The sequence below is a fragment of the Rhipicephalus microplus genome, chromosome X (assembly GCF_043290135.1).
Source record: "Rhipicephalus microplus isolate Deutch F79 chromosome X, USDA_Rmic, whole genome shotgun sequence".
NCBI lineage: Eukaryota > Metazoa > Arthropoda > Arachnida > Ixodida > Ixodidae > Rhipicephalus > Rhipicephalus microplus.
The window spans coordinates 109979994-110004807 of NC_134710.1; the positions used below are offsets into that span (position 1 = coordinate 109979994).

At 48.3% G+C, this 24814-nt stretch overlaps 1 protein-coding gene across 1 annotated transcript; it reads left to right on the plus strand.

Annotated features, from left to right (window-relative positions):
- Positions 1–5939: 5939 nt before the first annotated feature.
- LOC142775691 (uncharacterized) lies at positions 5940–24352 on the plus strand. Its single transcript, XM_075877402.1, has 3 exons — positions 5940–6227; positions 15029–15135; positions 23737–24352. Exon 3 carries the CDS (start codon positions 23824–23826, stop codon positions 24265–24267), a length of 444 nt encoding a protein of 147 aa, XP_075733517.1. The 5' UTR covers positions 5940–6227; positions 15029–15135; positions 23737–23823; the 3' UTR covers positions 24268–24352.
- Positions 24353–24814: the final 462 nt, after the last annotated feature.

Here is a 24814-nt window from a genome sequence, read left to right on the forward strand (position 1 = left end):
AAGCCGTGGGTCATGCGTCCGCCATGTATGTAATAATAATAATAGTAGTAGTAGTGGTAGTAGTAGTAGTAGTAGTAGTAGTAGTAGTACGTAGCCACCTCCACGGCCGGACTAGAGGAGCGGCACGCGCACCCTTTTGAATTGAGCAAGAAACCCGCGCAAGTTAACCATAAATAAAAAGATAGTTGTTTCTTATGAAATAACTTACAGGGACGAGTATTGGTGACTTAATCTCCAATAAATTTGTCTTGAATTTGATGCCTGCCAAAAAAAGAAGCACAGCATATCTACGGAGTGAATGATGATGAGTGGGACGAAGCGTCCATCAGTCCATCCGTGCTTCCGTTCGTCCGCGCGACCATCAGCGCGTCCATCCATGCGTCCGTCCATCTGTCCGTGCGTCCCTTCGTGAGTTCGCCCATCCATCTGTCAGTCTGTCTGTTCACGCGTCCGTCCATCCGTACGTCTGTGCGTCTATCATCCATCCGCCCGCCTGCCAGTCAGTCTGTCCGTCCGTCCGTGCTTCCATCTAGTGAACACTCAAAGTACCACCGCCTCGCATCCCCTGTTGCACATACCCGCTCTAGAGCTGGTATGCCATTTGGTGGCTACGTCCTACTAGATACATACAAGGGATGGACAGACCCACACCTTAAGGAGCTTCGCCCCTAAAAAAACGTATCAGAAGGACGCAATTTGAGCACTATCTTACCAGAAAATTTACTCACTGGGCGTAACCTCCTTGATTTTAGCAAGGTTTAGCGAGGCTTGGGCCACAGTGCCATAAACTAGCAGCGGTGAAACGTGGGAACTAGACACGAAGCGCAGGCTGGAAGAGAGTGCGCGCATGCCGCTCTTCTAGTCCGGCCGTACCACCTCTCGTTTAGTCCTTGGAATGTCCGCTGGATAGTGATACTTCTATATGATGAATATATGATGAAAAGATGCGATATGGCGGTTCTTGGAGTGTTCACTAGATGTACGGACGGATGGACAGACAGATGCACGGACAAACGCACGCATGGACGGACGCACAGACGGATGGATGCACGGACGGACGCATGGATGAAGGCATGGATGGACGGAAGAACGAACAGACGGACGGAAGCGCGGATGGACTGACGGACACTTCGCCCCACTCATCATCATGCATTTCGTGGATATGCTGTGATTTTATGTTGAAAGCATTGATTTCGGTAGCCAGCCAAAGCAGGCGATCCTACGTAACCAAGGCGGCACCTCCCCCAATCCCTACGCGACGATTCGTTAAGTCGTCATTTTAGCATTAACTCATTTAGGCTTAAACAATATTAAAATATTGTTGCGGGTTCGCGGCTATGCAGCTATGCGGGCGGTGCGAAGAAGAAGACGACGACGTTTTTGGGCTGTTCGAAAATACACAACGGCTGCCATCTTGACTGCTGGAGTACTTTTCTACTCTAAAGTAGTAAATACATTCGCAACATTTTGGTGGTGGCGCTGGGTACGACGCAAGACGGAACTTCGAAGCGGACGTGTTCTCGACTGCCCGACCATGGCAACAGAAACCAATTCTGCCGCTCCTGTTTCAGCCGCGACTCCGGCGCAGCCTGTACAGCCGGTCGTATTGACGCAACCGCGCGACCCTGGCAACTTCTGCGGCACCGACCATGTTGACGTTGACGACTGGATTCCGAAGTTCGAGCGGTTTGCAGCAGTGTACCGGTGGGACCCTACGATGATGCTCGCCAACGTTGGCTTCTATCTCTGCGGAACAGCCGGCGTCGTGCAACTTGACTTGCCTGCGGCCACCGAAGAGTCGAAGATGGTACAGAACAAGCTTTCGTGCGCTGAGTTTGTTCGCCTCCCACCCCAAGCCCTAACTTGTGTCACAGTTGAACCATATCCCAGTGTTCCGGATGGGGATTACGTGGTCTTTCCCTCTCCTGGTGTTTTACTGGCCCGCAACGTTTCCTCCCCGTACACCATATTAACTGTCACAGCGAACAAGACGTGCCTTCCTCTTCTGAACTTCGGACTCAGCCCTCAAATCCTACCACAAGGCATTGTTCTCGCCACTCTTTCACCGTCACACGAGTGCCAGATCTCATCAGTGTCACGTGAACTGGCCACAGTCGCCTCGCCGAACCCGCATAGCACCGACGCAGCCAACTCTACACGGCTCAACAATGTAACTAAGATGATTGCCTCAGACCTGTTGCCGTCTCAGGTCAAAGACCTCACTGATCTTCTCACGAGCTATTCGGACATATTTGACTTTGACGGTAGGCCCATAGGTCAAACATCGCAAGTCAAACATCGCATTAATACCGGTAATGCAGCTCCAATTCACAGGCGTCCCTATCGAGTGTCACCATCAGAGCGCCAAGTTATCCAACAGGAGGTGAATAAGATGCTCACAAAAGGCATCATAGAGCCCTCATCGAGTCCGTGGGCGTCCCCTGTAGTCTTAGTTAAAAAGAAGGACAATACCTGGCGTTTCTGCGTGGACTATCGGCATTTAAACAAGGTCACCAAAAGGGATGTCTACCCGCTTCCTCGTATTGATGATGCCCTGGACTGCCTTCATGGCGCAACCTATTTTTCTTCGATAGACTTACGCTCCGGTTACTGGCAGATCGCCGTGGACGACCTCGACCGGGAGAAGACCGCCTTTGTAACGCCCGACGGTCTCTACCAATTCAAGGTAATGCCGTTTGGCTTGTGCAATGCGCCGGCAACGTTCGAGCGGATGATGGACACGCTTTTGCGCAGCTTTAAATGGTCTATCTGCCTGTGTTATCTGGACGACGTGATTGTGTTTGCCCCAACCTTTAAGTCTCACCTCGAGCGCCTTTCCTCAATTCTTTCAGTATTTCGAGAGGCTGGGCTCCAACTTAATTCTTCGAAATGCCATTTTGGGCATCGCCAAGTTACTATTCTAGGGCATCTCGTTGACTCCTCCGGCATCCGCCCCGATCCCGACAAAGTCCGAGCTGTCCTGGATTTTCCTGTACCGACTTGTGTCAAGGACGTTCGAAGTTTTGTGGGCCTATGCTCATATTTCCGACGATTTGTCAGAAACTTCGCAGAGGTCGCACGCCCCCTCACTGATCTTTTGAAGAAAGATGTACCATTTGAGTGGGGTCCTGATCAAGGCACGGCCTTTTCCCAGCTCATAACACTTCTGACCACGCCACCGATTCTCGCCCACTTCAACCCGTCTGCTCCAACCGAGGTCCGCACTGATGCTAGTGGCTACGGTATTGGCGCGGTTTTAGCCCAGCGTCAATCCGGTCACGATCGAGTTCTTGCGTATGCCAGCCGGCTCCTTTCTCCTGCCGAACGCAATTACTCTATTACGGAACGCGAGTGCCTGGCGCTTGTATGGGCAGTTGGTAAATTCCGCCCCTATTTATATGGCCGGCCTTTCACAGTTACCACTGACCATCACGCTCTATGCTGGCTTTCAGCCCTCAAAGATCCAACGGGGCGCCTTGCTCGTTGGGCTCTGCGCCTCCAGGAATTCACATACACAGTGGTTTACAAGTCTGGCCGTTTACACCAAGACGCCGACTGCCTCTCTCGGTACCCCGTTGACGCTCCAGATCTAGTAACCGACGACGCGTCCATCTGTATTTCCTCGCTCTCTGCTTTCGGCAACATGGGATGTGAGCAACGGCGTGACGCGTCCCTACGCGAGCTAATCGACCGCCTGAACACAGGCTGTACAGACAGTTCGCTTCGCATGTTCGTTGTCATAGACGGCATTTTATACCGCCGCAACATGCACCATGTGGGAAACGAACTACTACTCGTAATACCCACTCATTTGCACTCGACCGTACTTCAGCAACTACATGATGTACCAACGGCTGGCCACCTTGGTGTTGCCAGAACGTACGACCGTGTCCGCCGACGCTTTTTCTGGCCCGGCCTCTACCGTTCTGTACAACGTTATGTTAGGTCTTGTGAGTCGTGCCAACGCCGCAAAAGGCCAGCGGTACACCCCGCCGGGCTCCTTCAACCGATCGACGTACCTGCCGAGCCTTTCTATCGTGTCGGCCTCGACCTGCTGGGCCCTTTCCCTCTTTCTACCGACGGTAACAGGTGGGTCGCCGTCGCCATAGATTACTCGACCCGTTTCGCAATTACGAGACCTCTTCCAAGCAGCTGCGCTACAGATGTCGCCGACTTTTTGATTCAAGACGTCATCTTACATCATGGTGCTCCTCGTCAACTGGTCACCGATCGCGGTCGCTACTTTTTATCTAAGGTAATTGACGATCTACTTCGTTCTTGTGCAACCAAGCACAAGCTTACGACGGCCTACCATCCTCAAACAAACGGCCTCACAGAACGTCTGAATCGCACACTCACTGACATGCTCGCCATGTACGTGTCGACGGATCATCGTGACTGGGACATTGCGCTACCCTTTGTCACTTTCGCTTACAATAGCTCACGCCACGACACTGCTGGATATTCTCCCTTTTACCTTTTGTATGGAAGAGACCCGACATTGCCGTTCGACACGCTTGTACCCAACCCTGCCGACCTGTCCACAGCATATGCTCGCCGCGCTATTAGCACCGCGGAGAAAGCCCGTCAGATTGCCCACCAGCGCCTTTCGGACTCGCAGCTCCGTCAGAAACGTAGCTATGACAGCCACCATCGGGACGTCCACTTTAGTCCAGGTGACCTCGTTCTTCTGTGGACTCCGTCGCGACATGTTGGTCTGGCTGAAAAGCTTCTACCCAAGTATTCCGGACCTTATCGTGTGCTACGGCAGGTAACTGATGTTACCTATGAAATAGCACCTCTAAACCCTTCGATACCTTCCACATCTTCCGACATCGTCCACGTCGCTCGCCTCAAGCCGTACATCTCGTCCAACACCTGCTAACAAGCGCCGGGTCGGCGCTTTTCGCCGCCGGAGGTCGATGTTGCGGGTTCGCGGCTATGCAGCTATGCGGGCGGTGCGAAGAAGAAGACGACGACGTTTTTGGGCTGTTCGAAAATACACAACGGCTGCCATCTTGACTGCTGGAGTACTTTTCTACTCTAAAGTAGTAAATACATTCGCAACAATATCATTCGTTTTATCATGCACTTTTAAAAAAGGCTTGCTTATTCACACATGACTAAATACTATCTGTTTACTTGTCACAAAAAACTCTAACCTCCTAGTAAGTGGAAGTAGTAAAATGCTGATTAGTGAAACTTGCTTGTTTGCAAAGTAATCCGTGAATAGTTGTGACTTGAATACATTACTGAATCTTTAGTTAACGGGCGTTTCTATGTGCCTGTACATTGCCACATCAAGATAATTCAATAACAGAAGTGTAGTATATAAGATGATAAGCGAAGTGCAATTGTCCATGAAGATAATTTGTGACCACTATTACTTTATGTAATTACCATGGCAAGTACGCATCACAGCAACATAAACAGAGTCATGAACACATCACAGACGAGGACATACACGCAAACGCGTACATAGAATACAAAGACTTAAATGGGCACTAAAGGCAACTATTAACTCGACGTTCATATTGTTGAAATAGTGGTCCAGAAACCTCGAAGTGTTACTTTTGAGCCAAGAAAGGGCCTATTTTGAAATAAAATCACACTTTAGTGGTCCGCATCGGGTTAGCGCACTTCAAATCACCCGCCTCAAGAAGCGGACTGACCTGACCGACTTACGTCACTGTTGCCGTGCACAACGTTGCCCGGCTTTACTGTACTACTAGCAGCAGCCCGAAAGCAGCGGGAGCCACAGCAACAACAACAGCCATTGATCAATTTTCCGCCATTCGCGTCCAGATTGCAGACGCTTTTTGTTTCAACTGCGCCCCGTTAGATGGCACCATCTGTTCTGTGTAACTAGAGTGCCTCGATGCGCGCGCCCCCGCTTAGAGTGGTGTCAGATTTTGCAAGGGCAGATGCCGCCGCCTCGGTAGGGTGGCCTCGGCTTCGGCGCCAGCACGACCGCCATTTTGGCGCCTCCGGCCGGTAGTTCGTGCTTGGCGTGTGAGGTGTTGTTGGGCAGTGTTCATTCCCTTCCAGTTTTATGCACCCATCTCCGCATCACCATGCCCGGCTGCTGCGTGCCGCAGTGCTCGAATCACTCGAGAAACGGATGGAAGTTGTACCGGTTTCCAAGAGACCCAAAAAGAAGGCTTCTTTGGACCGTTAAAATCAAACGAGACAAGTGGCAACCGACTGATACGTCGCACGTATGCAGCGTAAGTAAACATTTTTTTTAGTGCGTCGTATTCTGACTGGTCAGCATTATTTAGGGCACCGTTGTTTTTTATTTAGGTGCGCAATGTAAACGCAGGACAGCCAAACGTTGTGCAGGGTACTGTGCGGCGTGCTCGTGTTAAAAGACCACGCTTTAAGAAAATGCGTCAAGTACGGGGGCTTCGGAAGCCCCCGTATCGATAACATTTCATGCTGGTTCAAGGGCCTCGAGTGTGCTACTACATTCATAGGAATTGCGACTAGTTTCAGTGCCCTTGCACGCAAAAGATTTGCCTTGGCAGCAGCGTTGTGAAATCCTTCCCACCCTCTACCCGAGGATGTTAATTTCGTGCACTGCGCTTCGCAGCTATTGTGCTCGCGAGACCGGCTGCCGCTGTCGTGACCGTCCGCCTCGCGGCCCGAAGACAGACTTCGTGAAATTGCCGTACTCGCTCGCCAACTCGCCCCGACAGCGTACGCGTCGACTGGGTGCTGGCGGAGTTGAGCTGAACGAAAAGTAGGCAAGAGATGGGGACGCAGGAGGTGTAGTTAAACAGATGAGAATTTAGAAAGTGGAGGAGGGAGAAAATTATATGCAAGGGCAGAAAACGGGGAGTGAGTTCAGGCCGCGTGCCGGCGAGCGAGTACGGAAATCTGACGGCGCCTGACTGCTGCCGAGCTTCAAGAGTACGGCACGTAGAGTTCACGTAATTCACATCAAGAGGAAATTGGACGTGAAATGCGTGCATATGACCTCGCAGGGAATTAACATAGGCTCGGGTGCGTGGTAGGGGGATTTCACAACGCTTACGAGGCCTGCCCATGTTTATTCGTGCACGCGTTCGCATTGATCGGTCGAAATTTGAACGTCTCTTGTGAAATCAAGCCGTTTGAACATAAACATGCTGTTCCTGCGAAAAACTCGTAATATTACGAGGCCGGACTTCTGCCCGCCTTGTGTGTATCGTCGTATGTATACTTGGGAATCAGGAACACTTCAGTGACAAACAAAACAAGCGCTGTTATGGAGTGTTGTCATTTTTACCTGACAAATAAATTCGATTGCATTGGGAACTTGGAGGCTTGGGTAGAAAGCTTTCGATAGAACGAAATCTGTAACGCTCGCTATAAAATCAGGCCTGGTCCTTTGTCGGCACAATAGACTAATATTTTATTCACATGAATTCAGGAATCCTTACAGATGTTCAGTGCGAAAATTGAAAGGGTTATTATAACAGCAGGCTGGGTCTATGATCGCGCTCACTGAAGTGGCTGTGTGTGTGTGTGTATATTACACACACACACACGCGCGCGCGCGCACGCACGCACGCACGCAAGTATATAAAGCACAGCGATTCCTGCCTGTGCTATTCGGCTGATTCACAAAGACCCAAACATTGCATTCCTTTCAGCAAGCGTAGTAATAAAAGTTCATGCACCCCTCCGTCTTAACGACGACAATGGTTTAACGCGAAGCTTTCTGGTGTGGGAGTTCGTGGCTCATTTCATTCAGTCTATGTCAGCCCCTGGCGCATTGTACAAGCACAGGCCGCCAATTTGTATGACGTGCGTTGTTCCATTTAACAATTAGGCAACAACAGCACTAAGAGGTGTCCAAGTTGCACCAAAAAATAAAGCTCGCCAACGAGTACTTCTTTCCTACCATACGCGAGCACCGCAAGCGGTAGTGCGCTTCGCATGCTGCCCCACTACGGCGGAAGCCGTAATGGCGGCCGTCGTAGCAGACGACGCGGCTGTCCTCACCCTCAGCGGAGCGCGCGGGCATCAAGGCACCCTATGTGTAACCACACGGAAATTGAATTTTCCAACCACTCGCGCCATTCCCCATAGTAACGTCCGGCGGTTCTTTTTTCCACGAATCAAAAAGAAACGAACAAGCAGCATTGTATTGCGTCTCTTGATGCGCAGAAGGCTCTTTATTTAGTGCAGTTAGATCGATTACTAGTGATTAATCGTAGGCAGTCCGTCTGATGTCATCGAGATCATTTTGAAAACGCCCTACTGCGGTGCTTGTATTCTTGTGCATTTACCTTATTTTCTCTGTAAGTGGGGCACTGTTGTTGATAATATAGTCGTTTTAGATGCTGTCATACATTGAGCTTTCACTGTCACGTAAATTGTTACTTGACTTTAGTGTCCCTTTAACCGGTATCTCGCTCTGTAGCAACCGTTTGAGGGCTATTTATGCTCCTACTTTGAAATAGCACACTGTGTACTGGTTAGAAGCCATATAATTTAGAAACATAAAGGACGTTTTGTACACATCATCGTCCGCCCTTTTATATGTGAGTCATCACTTAGCCTGAAAAGTTTATTTCAAAGTAATTGACAAAAGTAACATTGGTCTAACATTTTCTTAAGAGTGTCACGATTACTGGAAGATATAGGGAATCAAAGCTCAAGTTTGCGGAGCGACGACAACGCCGCGCCTGGCTCTGGCCGTGAGCTCCGGGGAAGCCGACGATAGGCGCAGGAGAGTGCGCAGGCGACTCAGAGTGTTTCGCCGAAGCGGGAGCGCGTGCGACACGCGCGGAACGTGTTTTGCAGTCAAGTCGGTGCAGGGAACTTCATCGCCGTGCCTTCAGCTGGGCGCGTTGAAATGAGACGCTCGCTGTGAGAAGTTGCGATGGAAGAAGCGGCCCCACGGAAGCGTCGGTGAGATCCGAAGTATTGATGTGTTGTGAGCTGCCACAACAATGCAGACAACACCAAGGGACGCTCTCCACGCGTAAAGCTGTATCGGTTCCCCGGCAAGTCACAGCCGGCGAACACAGCCAAGTTCACGGAAGGGCAAGCATGACACGAGAGCTGGAATAAAACGAGGCAAGCACGTCAACTTGACTTCAACTTGACGAGCACTTCAGCTTGCTGCTTCGCGGCGAAGTCAGCGTGTTATGCTCCCGCAGCACGGAAGACATGACTCAAAAACCTCGGAAATTTTAATGACATGACCGTGTGACTTTAGTGTTTGTTTTGTTACAGCATTCCGCAATGTTTGCACATGACAGTACATGGCTGCTACTGCTAGATACCACATCAAAACAACAATTAAATGGTTTTCATAAACGTCAACGCAGCGCATCGATAGAGTATGCGGCTTAATGTCGACAGAATGAGGCTTGCCTCGAGGCGTACGTCGTACACGGTATTGTCCCGTACCTGAGGACTGCATTTCACAGTGACTCGAACATTCTTGTCTTCTGTCGTCTGCTCCACATCATAAACTTGACTCACGAGTTTTACTCCTTTTGTTAGATTCGCGTCTCGGAAGTGTCTGTCCAGCTCAGAAATCTTTATTAATCCGACTGCAGACGGTTCATTGCGAGTTGACTCAAACGCACCGTGCGCTCTCTGCACGAGCACGTAAGCGAGCGGCAGCGCATTGGCGGGAAAAGAAAACGCGCGATATACATCCCCGATTTCTACTTTTCTACGAGAGATGGCGCTGCCTGTTCAGAGTCGCAGATAGGTTAGATTTTAGATTCAGTAAGGAAAAATCAGCAGTCATGATTTTCAATGACAACGAAGGTAGTGAGCTTAGGATACAGGAGGTCACGCTAGAGATAACAGATAAATACAAATATCTGGGCGTATGGATAAGCAATGGGACCGAGTACCTGAGGGAACACGAAATATACGTGACGACTAAAGGTAACAGGAATGCAGCAGTGATGAAAAATAGGGCACTGTGGAATTACAATAGGTATGATGTTGTGAGAGGAATATGGAAAGGGGTCATGGTTCCTGGGCTGACGTTCGGCAATGCGGTCTTGTGCATGAGATCAGAAGTTCAAGCAAGATTAGAAATTAAGCAACGTGGAATAGGTAGGCTTGCTTTAGGAGCTCACAGGAATACACCAAATCAGGGAGTACAAGGTGATATGGGATGGACATCATTTGAGGGCAGGGAAGCTAACAGCAAAATAAAATTTCAGAAGCGATTGAGAGAAATGAAGGAGGAGCGTTGGGCAAGGAAGGTTTTCAGCTACTTGTACATGAATAATGTCGATACAAAATGGAGGAAGCAAACCAGGAAGTTGACTGGTAAATACTTAGAAAACAGCAGGTGGCCAAACCAAAAAGAACTATCGGTTAAGAAGCAAGTGAAGGAAACGGAGACTGACATGTGGAAAATGGGCATGATTAAGAAGTCCGCACTAGAGATCTATCGAACTATTAAGCAGGAAATTGTCAAGGAAAGGAGCTATGATAATACTCGGGGTAGTTCTCTACTGTTTTAGGCAAGGACGGGAGTACTGCGAACCAAGACATATCGGGCCAAATACGAAGGGGTAGACACAGTATGCAGTGCGTGCGGAGAGGAAGAAGAAACTGCCGAACACTTGATAATGTTCTGTAAAGGGCTTCACCCTATAGTTCAGGATGATGGCGCAGAGTTTTTCAAAGCACTGGGGTTTAGGGACCGGGAGGGCAAAATAGACTTCAAGCAAGTAGACTTAACTAGAAGAAGGTTATCTGATTGGTGGCTAGAGTCAAGGCACGAGTGAAAATTAAACTCTTCACTGCAAAGTACGAATCCTCAAACTCACTTTTTAAGGAAAAAAAATAAATATAGTTTTGGGTTCATTAAGTATTACGGCTTGGTGGCGCTAGGCTCCGCCCGATCTAAAGGGTACAGCCATATCCATCCATCCATCCATCCAGCGCCACCATGCATTGCTTTGGCTTCCTATACGGTGGTGTTTACGAGAGAACTGGCAACGTGTGTGGCTTGGTAGTTACCTAGTTAAAAAGACCAAGAAAGCATTCCTGGTTAGTAATGGCAAAACTTTCAAGCTTCACTAGCTGCTGGCTATAGTAAAGAGATGCCGCGAAGGTAGTTAAATACGCTCGAAAGAAGTAAATGCATGCGCTGCTACTTGTTTACTAACTTTTATTGTGCTGACCACGCAAATATGATAGATAGCGGGAGATCTGCTCGTATAGTAGTGGGGCTGTACTGCACGAGATAAGTCACTAAGTTACTATCCCTCAACTATAGCAACATGTTTAGCGTAGTTTTGCAGTTCTTATGCATCTGATGACATCAGCTTTATGTTGTATAACCACTCGTAGCTCGCTAAAGCTATGAATATATGCCTTTCCTACGTTGAGAAATTTTAAGAATGGACTTGACCCACCTGGCCATTCCCGGAGTGGGAATAGGCTAAGTTGTTTCATTCCGAGGAACTGAAAAGAATTGAATTGTGTTAAGTTGCAACTCCCCGAAATAGAATTGGAATGAAATGGAGGTGCCCATTCCGCAACACTGCTACCGACCCGCACTCACCCTTCCCCTCAGCTGTTGTCCAACTACTTTATTTTTATTTATTTACAACATACTGCGGTCTTGAAAAAGACCAAGCAGGAGAGGCACAAATATTAAGGGGAAAACACACGTAAGCGAGATAGATGAATGATGTGCACAAAATACAGAAGATAAGTACATTATACAGAGATATATAGATGAGCTTAAACACAGGTTAATACGACCTTCAGAACAACGGTGATGGGTCTATCTCCCTATTATACATTCACAATTGCGATAAACAGTAAAGCAAGTCGAGTACAGACTACAGTACAGACAATATGGCACGCTCAAAATGGCAAATAGACGGAGATGTGAAAACCACTTCAGGCAGTGAATTCCATTCCGATACTTTACGTGGGAAAAACGAATTCTTGAACATGTTTGTGTGGGCTCTATACGGAAGCAAATTGTGCGTGTGCCGATGTCTCATGGGGCGCGATTGAAATGGCTGAATGTATACCGATGCATTTACCTTTTGTGGAACCAGTATAAAGAGCAAACAGCAGTTTCAGCCTATCGATTTTTCGTCTATCTTCCAGGGTTGAAATGCTATTCGCCAGCATTAGAGAAGTTGGCGAGTCGGTGGTCCTATATTTGTTGAAAATGAAGCGTATAGCGCGTCTTTGCACCATTTCAAGCCGGTACTTATCTTTTTTAAGGAAGGGGTCCCATACGACCGAAGCGTATTGTAGTTTAGTATTTATTATCATTTTGAAGGCCAGTAATTTGACATGAGTTGGTGACGCTTTGAGTTTATGCCGTAAAAGGCCTAACTTGCGTGTGGCAGATGCGCAGATGTTTTTTATGTGCTTTGACCACGACAGAGTATTGGTGAACGTTATCCCGAGGTATTTGTACTGGCTTTTTTCTACCACTGGTGCACCATTTAATGAATAGGAAAACTGAAAGAGTTGTTTTTTCTTCGTTACACGAAGTAGAATTGTTTTGTCAGCATTCAAGCTCATACCCCAGGTAGTGCACCACTGACCAATTCCCGTCAAACTGCTGCTTAGCAAGACTTGGTCATCGGTGCCCGTGATTACCTTGAATGTAAGACAGTCGTCTGCAAACAATTTTATGGAAACTCTCGGGTCAATAGCAGATGTTATGTCATTGATGTAAATTAAAAAAAGAAGCGGTCCCAAAACACTGCCCTGTGGAACGCCAGATGTCACACCAAGTCTTTCAGATGCGCACCCGTCGACTTCAACAAACTGTGTTCTGTTTGTTAAATATGATTTGATCCAGTTATTTATAAACGCAGGAAGGCCCAGAGAAGAAAGCTTAATGAGTAGTTTATCATGGGGTACGCGATCAAAGGCTTTACTGAAGTCAAGAAAGACTAAATCTATTTGGCTGGATGAATCTAAAGTTTGTGCGATTTCATGAGTTGTTGTAACAAGTTGAGTAGTGGTAGAAAGGCCTTTGCGGAACCCATGTTGGAACTCGGAAAGGACGCTGTTTGTTTCCAGAAATTTGTTAATAAAAGAGACGATTATGTGTTCCAAAATTTTGCAGCAGGTTGATGTTAGAGAGATGGGTCGATAATTTTCCATTTTCAAGCTATTGCCTTTTTTAAAGACAGCCACAACGCGAGCTAGGCGCCAATCATCAGGCAAGACTGAGTGGCGCAAGCATAAACAAAAGATGGCGGTCAAAATGTGCGATATCAGCTCGGCATAACGGCGCAAAAAAGCATTTGGAATTAGGTCTGGCCCTTCTGACGACTTTCATTTATATCCAGCAGAAGTGCAAGAACGCCTTCGCAAGATATGAATTCAGGATCAATATCAGTCACATACGTGAACAGCCCGTTTGTTTCAGTCTGGGGAGAGAAGACCGAATGGAAATACTCGTTCATTGTATTGATTTGTTTGATTGATTTGTGGGGTTTAACGTCCCAAAACCACCATATGATTAGTCGTTCATTGTATTAGCAATGGTCCTCGGTTGAGTTATAAGGACGTTGTTTTGTTCAATTTGTTCCAAGCGTTTTTTTACTGCCGCCCAGATAGCGCCAGAACTTTTGTGGTTGTGTTTTTATAAAATTTGGCAACGTGGTCAAAAAAATATTTCTTTCTGGCTGTATATAAACTTGCTGAAAGCTGTGTTTTAAGACTCTGAATGAGTTCAGCTCTAGGTGTTGTTTTCTTGGCCCGTTTCAGTTTCCGCTTTAAATGAACGATATTCCTGTCTACCCAGGGACTAGCTCGGTCTGTTTTGATTTTTTTTTACGAGGGAGATAGGTACGAATACAATCGAGGACCATCCTCTTAAATTCAAGCCATAGTGAGAGGGGATTTTCATTTGATACGTTGTCGGCAAACGCCCAAAGCTCGTCTAAGATTGCCTGGTCGTCAGCACGGGCAAAGTTACTAATAACTTTTGCCTTGGGCTTCACGTTTTTAGCACAATTTTCAACGAAACTAGTAATAAAAACGAACTTATGGTCTGATATACCCTCTTCTATGCAAACATCATGCTGTAACGTAGCTTTGCTAATAAAAACAAGATCCTAAATTGTGCCACCATCACCAGACGGACAGGTGACCTCCTTTACCACTTGGTCCAAGTCACATGCCATCATTATGCCAAGAAGTTGGTTATCATCTGTTTGGGAAAGGTGGTCACTCGTCCAGTTGATAGATGGCATGTTAAAATCACCCGCCATAATAATCTTGCCCAGATTTGTTGCTGTCGTATAATCCAAAAGCATCGTTAGAAACTTGTGTGGGGAAGACGGTGGCCTGTATACTGCGCAAACTGTAAACACATGACCCCAGAAAGTTACTTTCAAAAAGAGGCTTTCATGAGAATCAATCTGCGGAAGCAGAGTGACTGAGAACGATTTTTTTTTAATATGACAGCAACTCCTCCTCCCCGAGAAGAGCGGTCGCGACGGAATATTTGGTGCGAGTCAGGTACAATACAGTCGTCGCTGACACCATCGTGCAACCATGTTTCACTTATGACCGTCAGATGGGGATCATATTTGTACAAGAGACTTTCTAACTCAGCAGTTTTATTTGCTATGCTTCGGGCATTCATATTTAGGATCCTTAGTTGTTTTGGTGCACCGCAAGCTTCCCGTCAAGGCTCGGCAGGTGTGACTTTGTTTGCAGATGCCATGTACGCAGTACCCGGAAAGGATTGAACACGAGTTACACGAGTGCTCAAGGCAATGCATTGTTGCCTAGTGTCATCCCAGGTATAACTTACACCATCGATCTTCAGCTTATCATAGATAAGCGAGACGCTTTTGCCGTTTGCCTTGTCGGCTTTCGCGGATTGCCATAACAGTTTGCGCTTGCGTAATGTGGATTTACTGAAATTGTTTTGGATGAATATATTAGTACCTTTGAATGAATATATTAGTACTGTGGAACTTCCCCTGAATATTCTCTATGCGACGACCTTCACGCCACCTTTTCTCATATTCTTTTCGGCTGTCCTGCTGATCCTCCCTCACAGGGACGGCCTACCCCCTCAAACTGGTAGGACTGGGAGGTCCTGTTCTTGGCTGAGGACCCGGCGTTTCAGCTTGCTGCGGGGTGACTCGGACTGCCGATGTGATCGCGGTGAGAAGCATGGCTGTGTACACGTGGCGTGCGACCGAGCGGTGGTCCGGGGACTCAACGTTTAGGTTCTACAAATGTTGTGCGGACTGGGGAGGATCAAGCCCCGCCGCGGTGGTCTAGTGGCTAAGGTACTCGGCTGCTGACCCGCAGGGCGTGGGTTCAAATCCGGGCTGCGGCGGCTGCATTTCCGATGAAGGCGGAAATGTTGTAGGCCCGTGTGCTCAGATTTGGGTGCACGTAAAGAACCCCAGGTGGTCGAAATTTCCGGAGCCCTCCACTATGGCGTCTCTCATAATCATATAGTGGTTTTGGGACGTTAAACCCCACATATCAATCAATCAATCTGGGGAGGGTCAAACACACTTGCCAATGAAAATTTTCTGTCGGCCTGTGAATACTGCCAGACATTTTAACAGCGGAGCTCTTTTCACTCCAGACGCGAGGTGCAATACGTGGACTGCGATTACGTGCCTCCCAGAACACTTGCGCAGTGGGTGTGTCACGGGCCGCCGTCGAACAGAAAACATGAACCGACACGCGCGCTTTGCATCCTTTTCTTCACCTTCTGGTTCAATCCCAGGCACGAGCCGTTTTCTCCAGTGTGGGATGTAATGACTCTCATGAGGGGTGAGAAAACGAAAACAAAGACAGGGAAAAAAGATAGAGAAAGATAGTAATTCGCCAAACGGGACTCAAACCCGCATAGGTCGAGCTTCTTAACCACTCGGCTATCATTGCTTTGTACAGTATAGTATAGTACGGTGGCATGCATGGCAACTGCTAAGTATGGTATAGCAATGGGGTTGGAAAGTGGGGCTAAGAACAAATGTGACGGCGAGAAAGAGGGAAAGAAGGAGGACAGAGTAAAGCTGAGCATTGAGTGAGAAAGAGAAACAGACAAAACCAAAGGCAGAAAGAAAAAGAAGAGTGAAAGAGAAAGAATTAGAAAAATAGAGCGAGAGAAAGAGATAGAAAGGAAGCGAGAGGTCAACACACACAAAGAGAGAGAAAGGTAAAAAATATAAAGAAATGAAATATAGAAAGACCAAGAAAGAAAAAGAAACGGAAATATACAGAGACAAAAATACACACAAAAAGGCAAGAGAGGAGAGCAAAAGAGAAAAATTAGAGAAGAAAAACCGAAATTTCGCAAAACGTAGCACAACAGCAACAAGGACTGCCTATGGGTACCCATCAGCTTCGCCGTCTTTTGAGCATTGCGCCTATCCGATAGGCCTTTTTTTTAAAAAAAACTGACGCCAAAACTGGATGCAAGCATACTTAAAAACGGCACTAACGTCGCACTAACGCTTTATTCATACTCTCATAAGGAAAAAAGTTTGGCAGGGAAACCTAAACATTTGTTTCTACTCAGGACTCTTATATGATAGAGTCACAGCAAGGTTCGCAAATCATGTCCAGTAAATGCAAATACCGTGCTCCCTCTCTCCAACAGTGACCAAGTATACGCTTTCTGCGCTCGCTGCTTGAGGTCTAGTGCAGTCTTGAAAGGGCGCCTCCAATCCATTGCTTTATCTCTTGGCGATGTCTAAAACCCAACGCGTTGAAGGTGATTATCAGCGAACAGCTTGAAACATCTTTCCAGTAGACGCTAAAATATACTATAGGACCATGGATAATGAGAGCAGTAATTATCCTGATTTTTTTTCCGGTATATCTGCGTCTACCCTCTGTCACCGCCCTCTATTCCCCTATCTACCCTCTGTCACCGCCCTCTATTCCCTCCGACGCCTTCGGCTCTCGCAAAAGCTTCGTTCTCCCGTTCGCAGTTGTCACCGTAGAAAACTCACGTGGCTCCATTTATATAACGAACTCGCTTCCTTTTCCAGCCATATTATTCCGTGGCGAAGTCCTCGGTCACCCTGAGGAAACTGATTCTGTTTCATCCAGTCACCTACCTGATGACTTGCCACCATCTCACTTAAACACCATTCATTCTGATACCGCTCCCACTTCATCTCCGGAGGTTTTTCCCCATCGATTGACCCTAAACTTCCCGCTGCTTAGCGCACCCAACTCCTGGCTATACTCGATCGCTTCAAGATGTCATTTGACCATAGCCAACCTTCTTTGGGTCGCACGTCTGCCATCGTTCACAAAATCGACACCGGTAGTCATGCACCTTTGCGCCAGCACCCATATCGAGTTTCTCACGCTGAACGCCGTGCCATTGATAATCAGGCGAACGATGTGCTTTGACGTGGCGTAATATAACCTTCAAACAGCGCTTGGGCCTCTCCGGTTGTACTGGTGAAAAAAAAAGGATGGAAGCATCAGATGTTGCGTTGGTTACAGACGTCTTAAGATCACGAAAAAAATATGTTTATCCGCTGCCCAGAATCAATGATGCCCTCTATCGCCTGCAAGGAACAGAGTTCTTTTCTTCTTTAGACCTTCGATCTGGCTACTGGCAGGTCCCTATGAATGAAGCCGACCGCTCTAAGACTGCGTTTGTAATGCCTGACGGATTGTACGAGTTTAACGTCATGCCATTCGGCCTCTGTAATGCGCCTGCCCCCTTCGAGCGTCTCATGGACATCTCTAGAGGCTTAAAATGAAACACATGCCTGTGCTATTTGGATGACGTCGTCGCTTTCTCGAAGGACTTCGACTCCCACCTCCGTCGCCTCGCAAGCGTCCTGACTTGTCTTTCGGACGCTGGACTGCAGCTGAATTTGAAGAAATGCCACTTCGCTGCCCGCCAGCTTACCATCTTAGGGCAAGTTGTTAGCAAGCATGGTGTCCGTCCTGATCCAGCCAAGCTTCGCACTGTCGCCGACTTTTCCAGGCCGGCTACACTAAAAGAACTCCGCAGCTTCATTGGCCTCGGCTCATATTTTCGCCGTTTTGTGCGCAATTTCGCCACCATAATCGCACCCCTGACGCAGCTACTTGCCGACAACAAAGACATCTCGGCGTGGTCCCCAGCGTGCGACGAAGCATTCGCCTCTTTACGCCATCTACTGACATCACCACCTATCCTACGCCACTTTGATCCAGACGGTCCAACCGAAATCCATACGGACGCTAGTGGAGTTGGCCTCGGCGCCATTCTTGCTCAGTGTGAATCTGGCTTCGATGAGTACGTTGTATCCTACGCTAGTCGCAGCCTTACTAAAGCGGAAAAGAACTATTCAGTCACCGAGAAAGAATGTCTTGCCGTTCTTTGGGCAATCACAAAATTCTGAGCTTACGTATATGGCCGCCCATTTGACGTCATGATTGATTACCACACCGTGTGTTGGTTGTCGTCATTAAAAGACCCATCTGGTCACCTAGCTCGCTGGGCACTACGTCTGCAAGTTTACGACATTCGTGTAATTTATCGGTCAGGCCGCAAGCATTCGGACGCCGACGCTCTTTCTCGCTCGCCACTTCCCCACGATTATGTTACAGCGTCTGTTTGCAGCTGCGAATGTTCTTCACTTGAACATGCCGACATGTCCGCTGAGTGACGCCAGGATCCATGGATAGCATCTCTCTTAGAGTACCTGTCTCAGACTTCTCCACGTACCGACAACCGTTTACTTCGACGAACTGCTCGCCATTTTACGATCCATGACGGTCTTCTATACCGGCAAAACTACCTATCTGATGGCCGAAAAGGATTGCTGGTCATCCTTAGCCACCTACGTTCTGAGATCTGGCCTCCTTCCACGCGGATCCGTAATGCGCCCACGCAGGCGTAGTGAAGACGTATGCTCGCCTACGAATTCGATATTACTAGCACGGAATGTACCGTTTTCTTAGGCAGTACATCCGTTCACATTCCTTGTGCCAACGCCGAAAGAGCCCCTTTCGCACAACCACAGGGCCACTCCAGCCACTGCCTTGTCCTTCTCGGCCTTTCAGCCGCATCGGAATCGACTTGTACGGTCCCCTACCATACACACCAAATGGAAACCGCTGGGTCATCGTAGCAGTGGACCACCTTACGCGCTACGCTGAAACTTCGGCGCTTCCCGAGGCCACTGCGCGTGAAGTCGGCTTGTTCATTCTGCACAGCCTCGTCCTTCGGCATGGTGCACCTCGCGAGCTTCTCAGTGACAGTGGGCGTTCCTTCTTGTCGGAAGCTGTAGAAGCCCTCCTACGCGAATGCAACATCGTGCACCGAACAACCACCGCATATCACCTCCAAACCAACGGGATGACCGAGCGATTTCGCACGCTGGGTGGCAGCTCTGCATGTATGTTTCCGATGACCATGCGAACTGGGACCGCATACTGCCATTCGTTACTTACGCTTACAACAGCGCAATTCAATCGACAAATGTATTATCGCCATTCTTCCTTCTTTGCGGTCGAAAACCTTCGTAGTTCTTGTACACTATCCTTCTGTACCGCCCAGACCCTTCAGAATCGACAACTTTGGCCAAAGCCGCCACATATGCCGAAGAATGTCAGCAGCTCGCACGTTCGCTCACTACGCACCATCAGGCTCGCCAGAAGCCCTCCCATGACCGACGCTCATCCCCTACGTCATACGCGCCTGGAGCAATCGTGTGGCTCCGCGTGCCGTCGTCTGCCCCAGGCCTTTGCTCAAAGTTCATACCCAAGTATGACGGTCCGTACCGGATCCTGCGCCAGACATCACCAGTCAACTACATGGTTGAACCTATTCAGCCACCTACAGATCAACGGCACCGCGGGCGTGAGACCGTGTACGTCGACCGTCTAAAACTTCACTACGACCAACTAGTCCTGTCTGTGCCATAGGTCGCCAGGATAGCTCTTTTCGCACCGGGTAGTCAATGTAGTGACAAATGCGGGCTCTTTTATAGAAACGAGGAAGCAGACGAAGAAGCGGAGGCTCGGGCTGCTGCAGCTGCTGCTGAAACCGCTGGTTGCTGTCTCGCTGCTGTTATGCCCATTAAACGGTTGCTTCACCCTGGTGTGGCGTCTAACAGTATTCTTACAATATGAATGATAAAGTCGAAAACTCATCTTTCACTGGTATTTTGTATATCGTTGATAAAGAACGACTTAATTTAGTTTCGAGAAGCCAATACTCGGTAGACAATTCCAAAGTGAAATTCAAGTTATGCTTGAAGTTATTTATTTTCGACACAGAAGGACACAATCACGCTCACATAAAACGACGCAAACACAACCGTTGTAACTTTTTCACAAACGCGTTTTTGTGCATTTTTTGCGTGTGTGTTTTTTTTTGTGGTCTTCATTGTATTCACTGACGTCAGAGCGTATGTGGGTGTTATCCTACTTAGGCCTGGTCCTTCAACAATTTTAAACAGCGCTTATGTTTGCGCCATTTTATGTGAACGCGACGGTGTCTTTATTTTTTTTTTTTGCGCTACTACTTCGAAAATCACGGCTCACCAACTATACCCCATGCAGTGGTCACAGTCTTGGGACCATATAAATGGAACGCTCTTTTGGGCTAAAACAGTCAAGAATATTTCTATAACTCACCTCCTAATTCTGAAATAATAAATTGTTACTGTCACCACCACCGTTGCCTCAGCCCCGACGTCGGGTTCGGAGTGGGAGCACCACCGACCAGTTTCAAAGATATTACACAGTGTTATGATCGGCCTCCCTAACATGGCGCTGCTTCGACGTGAGACGGTTGCGTGACAGCGCTCCAGGAGGTGAACCAAAAGCGACGACGACAAGTAAGCCGTATTTCGAATTTTGCGGCGCAGCCGCCTCCCCTCGTAGAATCCTTCGAACTTACCCGACCGACTCACGGCCTGTGAAAGGCTGTTTTACCGTCAAAACGGCTTAAAAAAGGGTAGTTATCTCTGTACGTTTTTGGTCGTCGGAGTGCCGCGGACAATAAGCCAAGCGACTGAGATCTGTGTTCGAGTGCATTCTCACGTTCTCCGCCATGCCACCATTACCGCAAACCATGGTCTGCCTGGCACCGCATACCCATCACTGCAACGGACAGCCGAGTTCCCTTCCACGTAGAACGCAACGTCTTCGAGCTGTGTCTTGCGTGGTCTGCAGTGCTTCCTCATTTGCCATGGAACGAACTGGGCGTTCTCCTTCCCTCTTTCCTGGGTTGAAAAAGGAGGCGGCGTTTCACCTTCCCCTTTCGGGGGCGGTGGTGAAAATGACAATTTTCATTGGACTGTCCTGGCCTCCATTGTTTTCCCCTTCAAGGAATCCTGGGAAGGCCAGGAAATAAAACGCGAGCGCTGAGACGCTCCCGACAAGCTCTCACAAGCTCCGAGAAGCTCACAGAAGCTCGAGGGCTTCCGTGATGCTAACCCTATTATGTAGCAATACGCTACCTGTAAATAATGCAAATAAAAGTTACTGTTAGTAGCTCTTGGCTCCTTGACGTCTCACCGAGACTCTGGCCAGCTCCGGTCCTCTGGGCAGACCCCCGGTTATATCAACAGCCTTACAGACTGGCCAGGTGCAAATTTCCGCTGCCACATCAAAAACAGAACACGAAGCAGGTGGTCACTTGGCGACAGCTGCAGACCAGAACGTTTCCGAACCTGGTGATCTTGAATCTAGTATTATCCGTCACACTGCATGTTTTGCGAGGCCAGGGCAAGCCTGAAACTTATGGAAGTGTGACAATTGTGGAGCTCCAGAAGGGGACGCAGCCTCGAACCTACCGAACGCACTGGGAGAGTGCACTGCTCAGCCATGCCCTCAAATATCAACTGCGCGCGAGGGGGGGGGGGGGTCCAGGGGGCTGAGGCAGCCGTCAGAGCTCAAGGCCTCGTGGCCGACACAAAAGGCGGGGATATTCACCCAGACCCCCGAATACCTTGCCGGACTTTTTTTTTCGTTTGAATAAAGTCGCGTCTCTCTATCACTTGGGCTACTTGGTCACGCATAACTGGCCGAAACATACTAGCGCAAAAAAAGATGAACACAAGAAATCATTTATAATGTTCGTCGGTCATTAGCGCTAATATATGTTGGCAAGTCAGTCCCTGATGAACCTGCCCAGTTTAAGAATACTCAGATAGAGTGCCGACAAAATAACTTGCCAAGTTAAGGGATGATGATGATGGCCTACCTGTATGGCCATACCCCCACCCTAGGGGATTGGCCAAGGAACGAATATTTATAGAAATGATCGCATATGAATTGAATATATGTAGGTTAGAAAATGGTTAGAAAAAATTAATGATACTACTCTGAAGATCTGCAATCAAAGCCGCCTTGATTCAATTAAGAATTTTTGTACGGGGGAACAGAGATCCCGGTGACAAACTAATGAGGATATGTCGCAAGCTTTTTTTCCTCACATGTTGATATTAAAAATCACTTTCTATCCAACATGTTATCGGTGCGCAAATGTGTTTGCGTATGCTAGAACTTGTCTTACAATTCCTGCACTAGAAGCACGACACTTATTCATTGATTGATATGTGGGGTTTAACGTCCCAAAATCACCATATGATTATGAAAGACGCTGTAGTGGAGGGCTCCAAAAATTTCGACCACCTTGGGTTCTTTAAAGGCCAACTCTGGCGTTTTTTTTTTACCATGTCAGGATAGTGGTAATTTTATGTTCCTTAGACACTCTTCTTACGCGCCCGATAAATGAAATGCTTAAAAAACTCGAAAAAAATTTTTAATTACCGAAAAACCACATTACCGAAACTGAAACCCAACCGAGTGCGCTTCTACGTGTGACGTAAAGATTTGCCTGACGCTACCGGAACCTGCCTAGTTGCACATAATGCCCGCCAGAAGGCATTACATGTCCGTGCCATCCGCGGCGATCGGTTAAAGTGCTTACGCTGTTATGGCGAATTTATGGCGAATCGTGTGTGACTCGCAACGCAACAGCACTTGGCACCTATCGCACACCCACCAACAACAAAAGGAAATCGCACGCTCAACCAAGGAAGCACCGGCCAAACCTACACAATCCATAGCAGACAAGCAGACGCTACAGTGGCACATGAGTTCGTCACTTCCGCCAGGCAAAACCCAACGTCACACACACAATGTTGCCATTAATTCTCGCAAGCGAGGTGAGCATTTCGAGGCAAGCTATAAAATTGGTTTGAAAAGAATCTGCGAAACTCTCAAGCCTGCAATTTAACATGAATTGCGTAAACGTGCAAATGAACGTACCTAGGGAATTTCATTGAGATCCACTTACCTCGAAAAGTCACCGGAGTTGGCCTTTAACATGCACCTAAATCTAAGAACATGGGCCTGCAACATTTACGCCTCCATCGGAAATGCAGCCGCCGCCGCCGGCATTCGATCCCACGACCTGCGGGTCAGCAGCCGAGTACCTTAGCCGCTAGACCATTGCGGCGGGGCGACACCTACTCATGCTGAAGCTACAAATTATACGCAGTGGAATCAAATTATCTGAAGCTTGTATGCACATTACCTGATTAGCAGAGTACTAAGCAGCATTCATTTTTTTTTTCACATAAAAAGTCTCAAAAGGTTAAATATGGTTATTCTATTATTTTCCTCATATCACTTAGATATCACCTAAATATTTTTTTTCCTTATATAGGTTTACAGACTCACTTTTACAAACCTTGCCAGATTCCATGAGAGATCCGTCACTGTGGTTATGTTCCACAGACACTAAGATCACAATCACTATCATTCTCTCACGAGATCACGAGAGGCTTTACGCATCGTCACCGGCAGTTCCTGACTGCACTTCCTCGGTCACACCCTGGTGAATCTCCCCGAAGACCAGACATGGGCGACCGCTCACCAGACGTCAAATACTTGGAGCCACGCGGAGGGCCGCCTACTGTAGCCATCCTCCAAGTACACGAACAGATGAGTCGGGGTGATCCGCCGGCGAAGAGAGGTGCGCCGGTCGGTAAGCCTAGTCGGCGCCCATCAAGGAGCACAGGCCTGTTCGGGCTGTTCACGCGCATACACGACGAGCTCCGATCCCGCACAGCGGTCACACAAAGTGGAAGGCGAAGCCTCTACAGCATTGCCCTGGGGCGCATTAACCAGCTCGCATCGTGGGTTCATGCACTGTGGATGGCGAAGAAGAGTGCTGATGAAGACGCCGACGTGCAAGAATACTACAACGCACTGCGCTCCGAGGAGGAAGACTGGTCGACTACCGTGACTGCCGCCGAGCTGGCACTGGAGGATTCTACCGACTTCAAGGACGTGCCACTCTGAGCTTGCCAATCTGTGGTCTTTCAGTTGTCGAGCTTTTTCTCCTTCTTCTTTTGCCTGCCAATAAAGTGAACCTGTGTTCGGAGCACCTCTGTGTTTTTCAACCGTAAAACTCCGACATTACCAGCTGCTATTCTTTGGGGCTTAGGTCCTTCTTTGACCCGTCACAGTGGTCTGGGTAAGACACTCGGCTGCTGCACCACAGGTCACGGGATTGAGTCTTGGTCATGGCGGTCGCATTTTCGGTGGAGGCGAAAATGCCGCCGCCTGTGTTAGATATAGGTGCACGTTAAAGAACCCCAGATAATCGAAATTTTCGGCGGCCATCAATTCTGCGCCTCTCATAATCGTATAGCGGTTTTGAAACGTTAAATTTCAACAACTATTACGTCCTTCTTCGGGAATTGTCTTCGCCAAGGCTGCCCCTCTTAGCAACGCGTGTAACAGTGGTGTTGTCAGGATGTGGCAGAGCGGGCCTATGCACCCCCTCCCCTTCCTCCACCTTTTTTTGCCGTGACATACAGAGTACAAAATGACACTCGACCACATA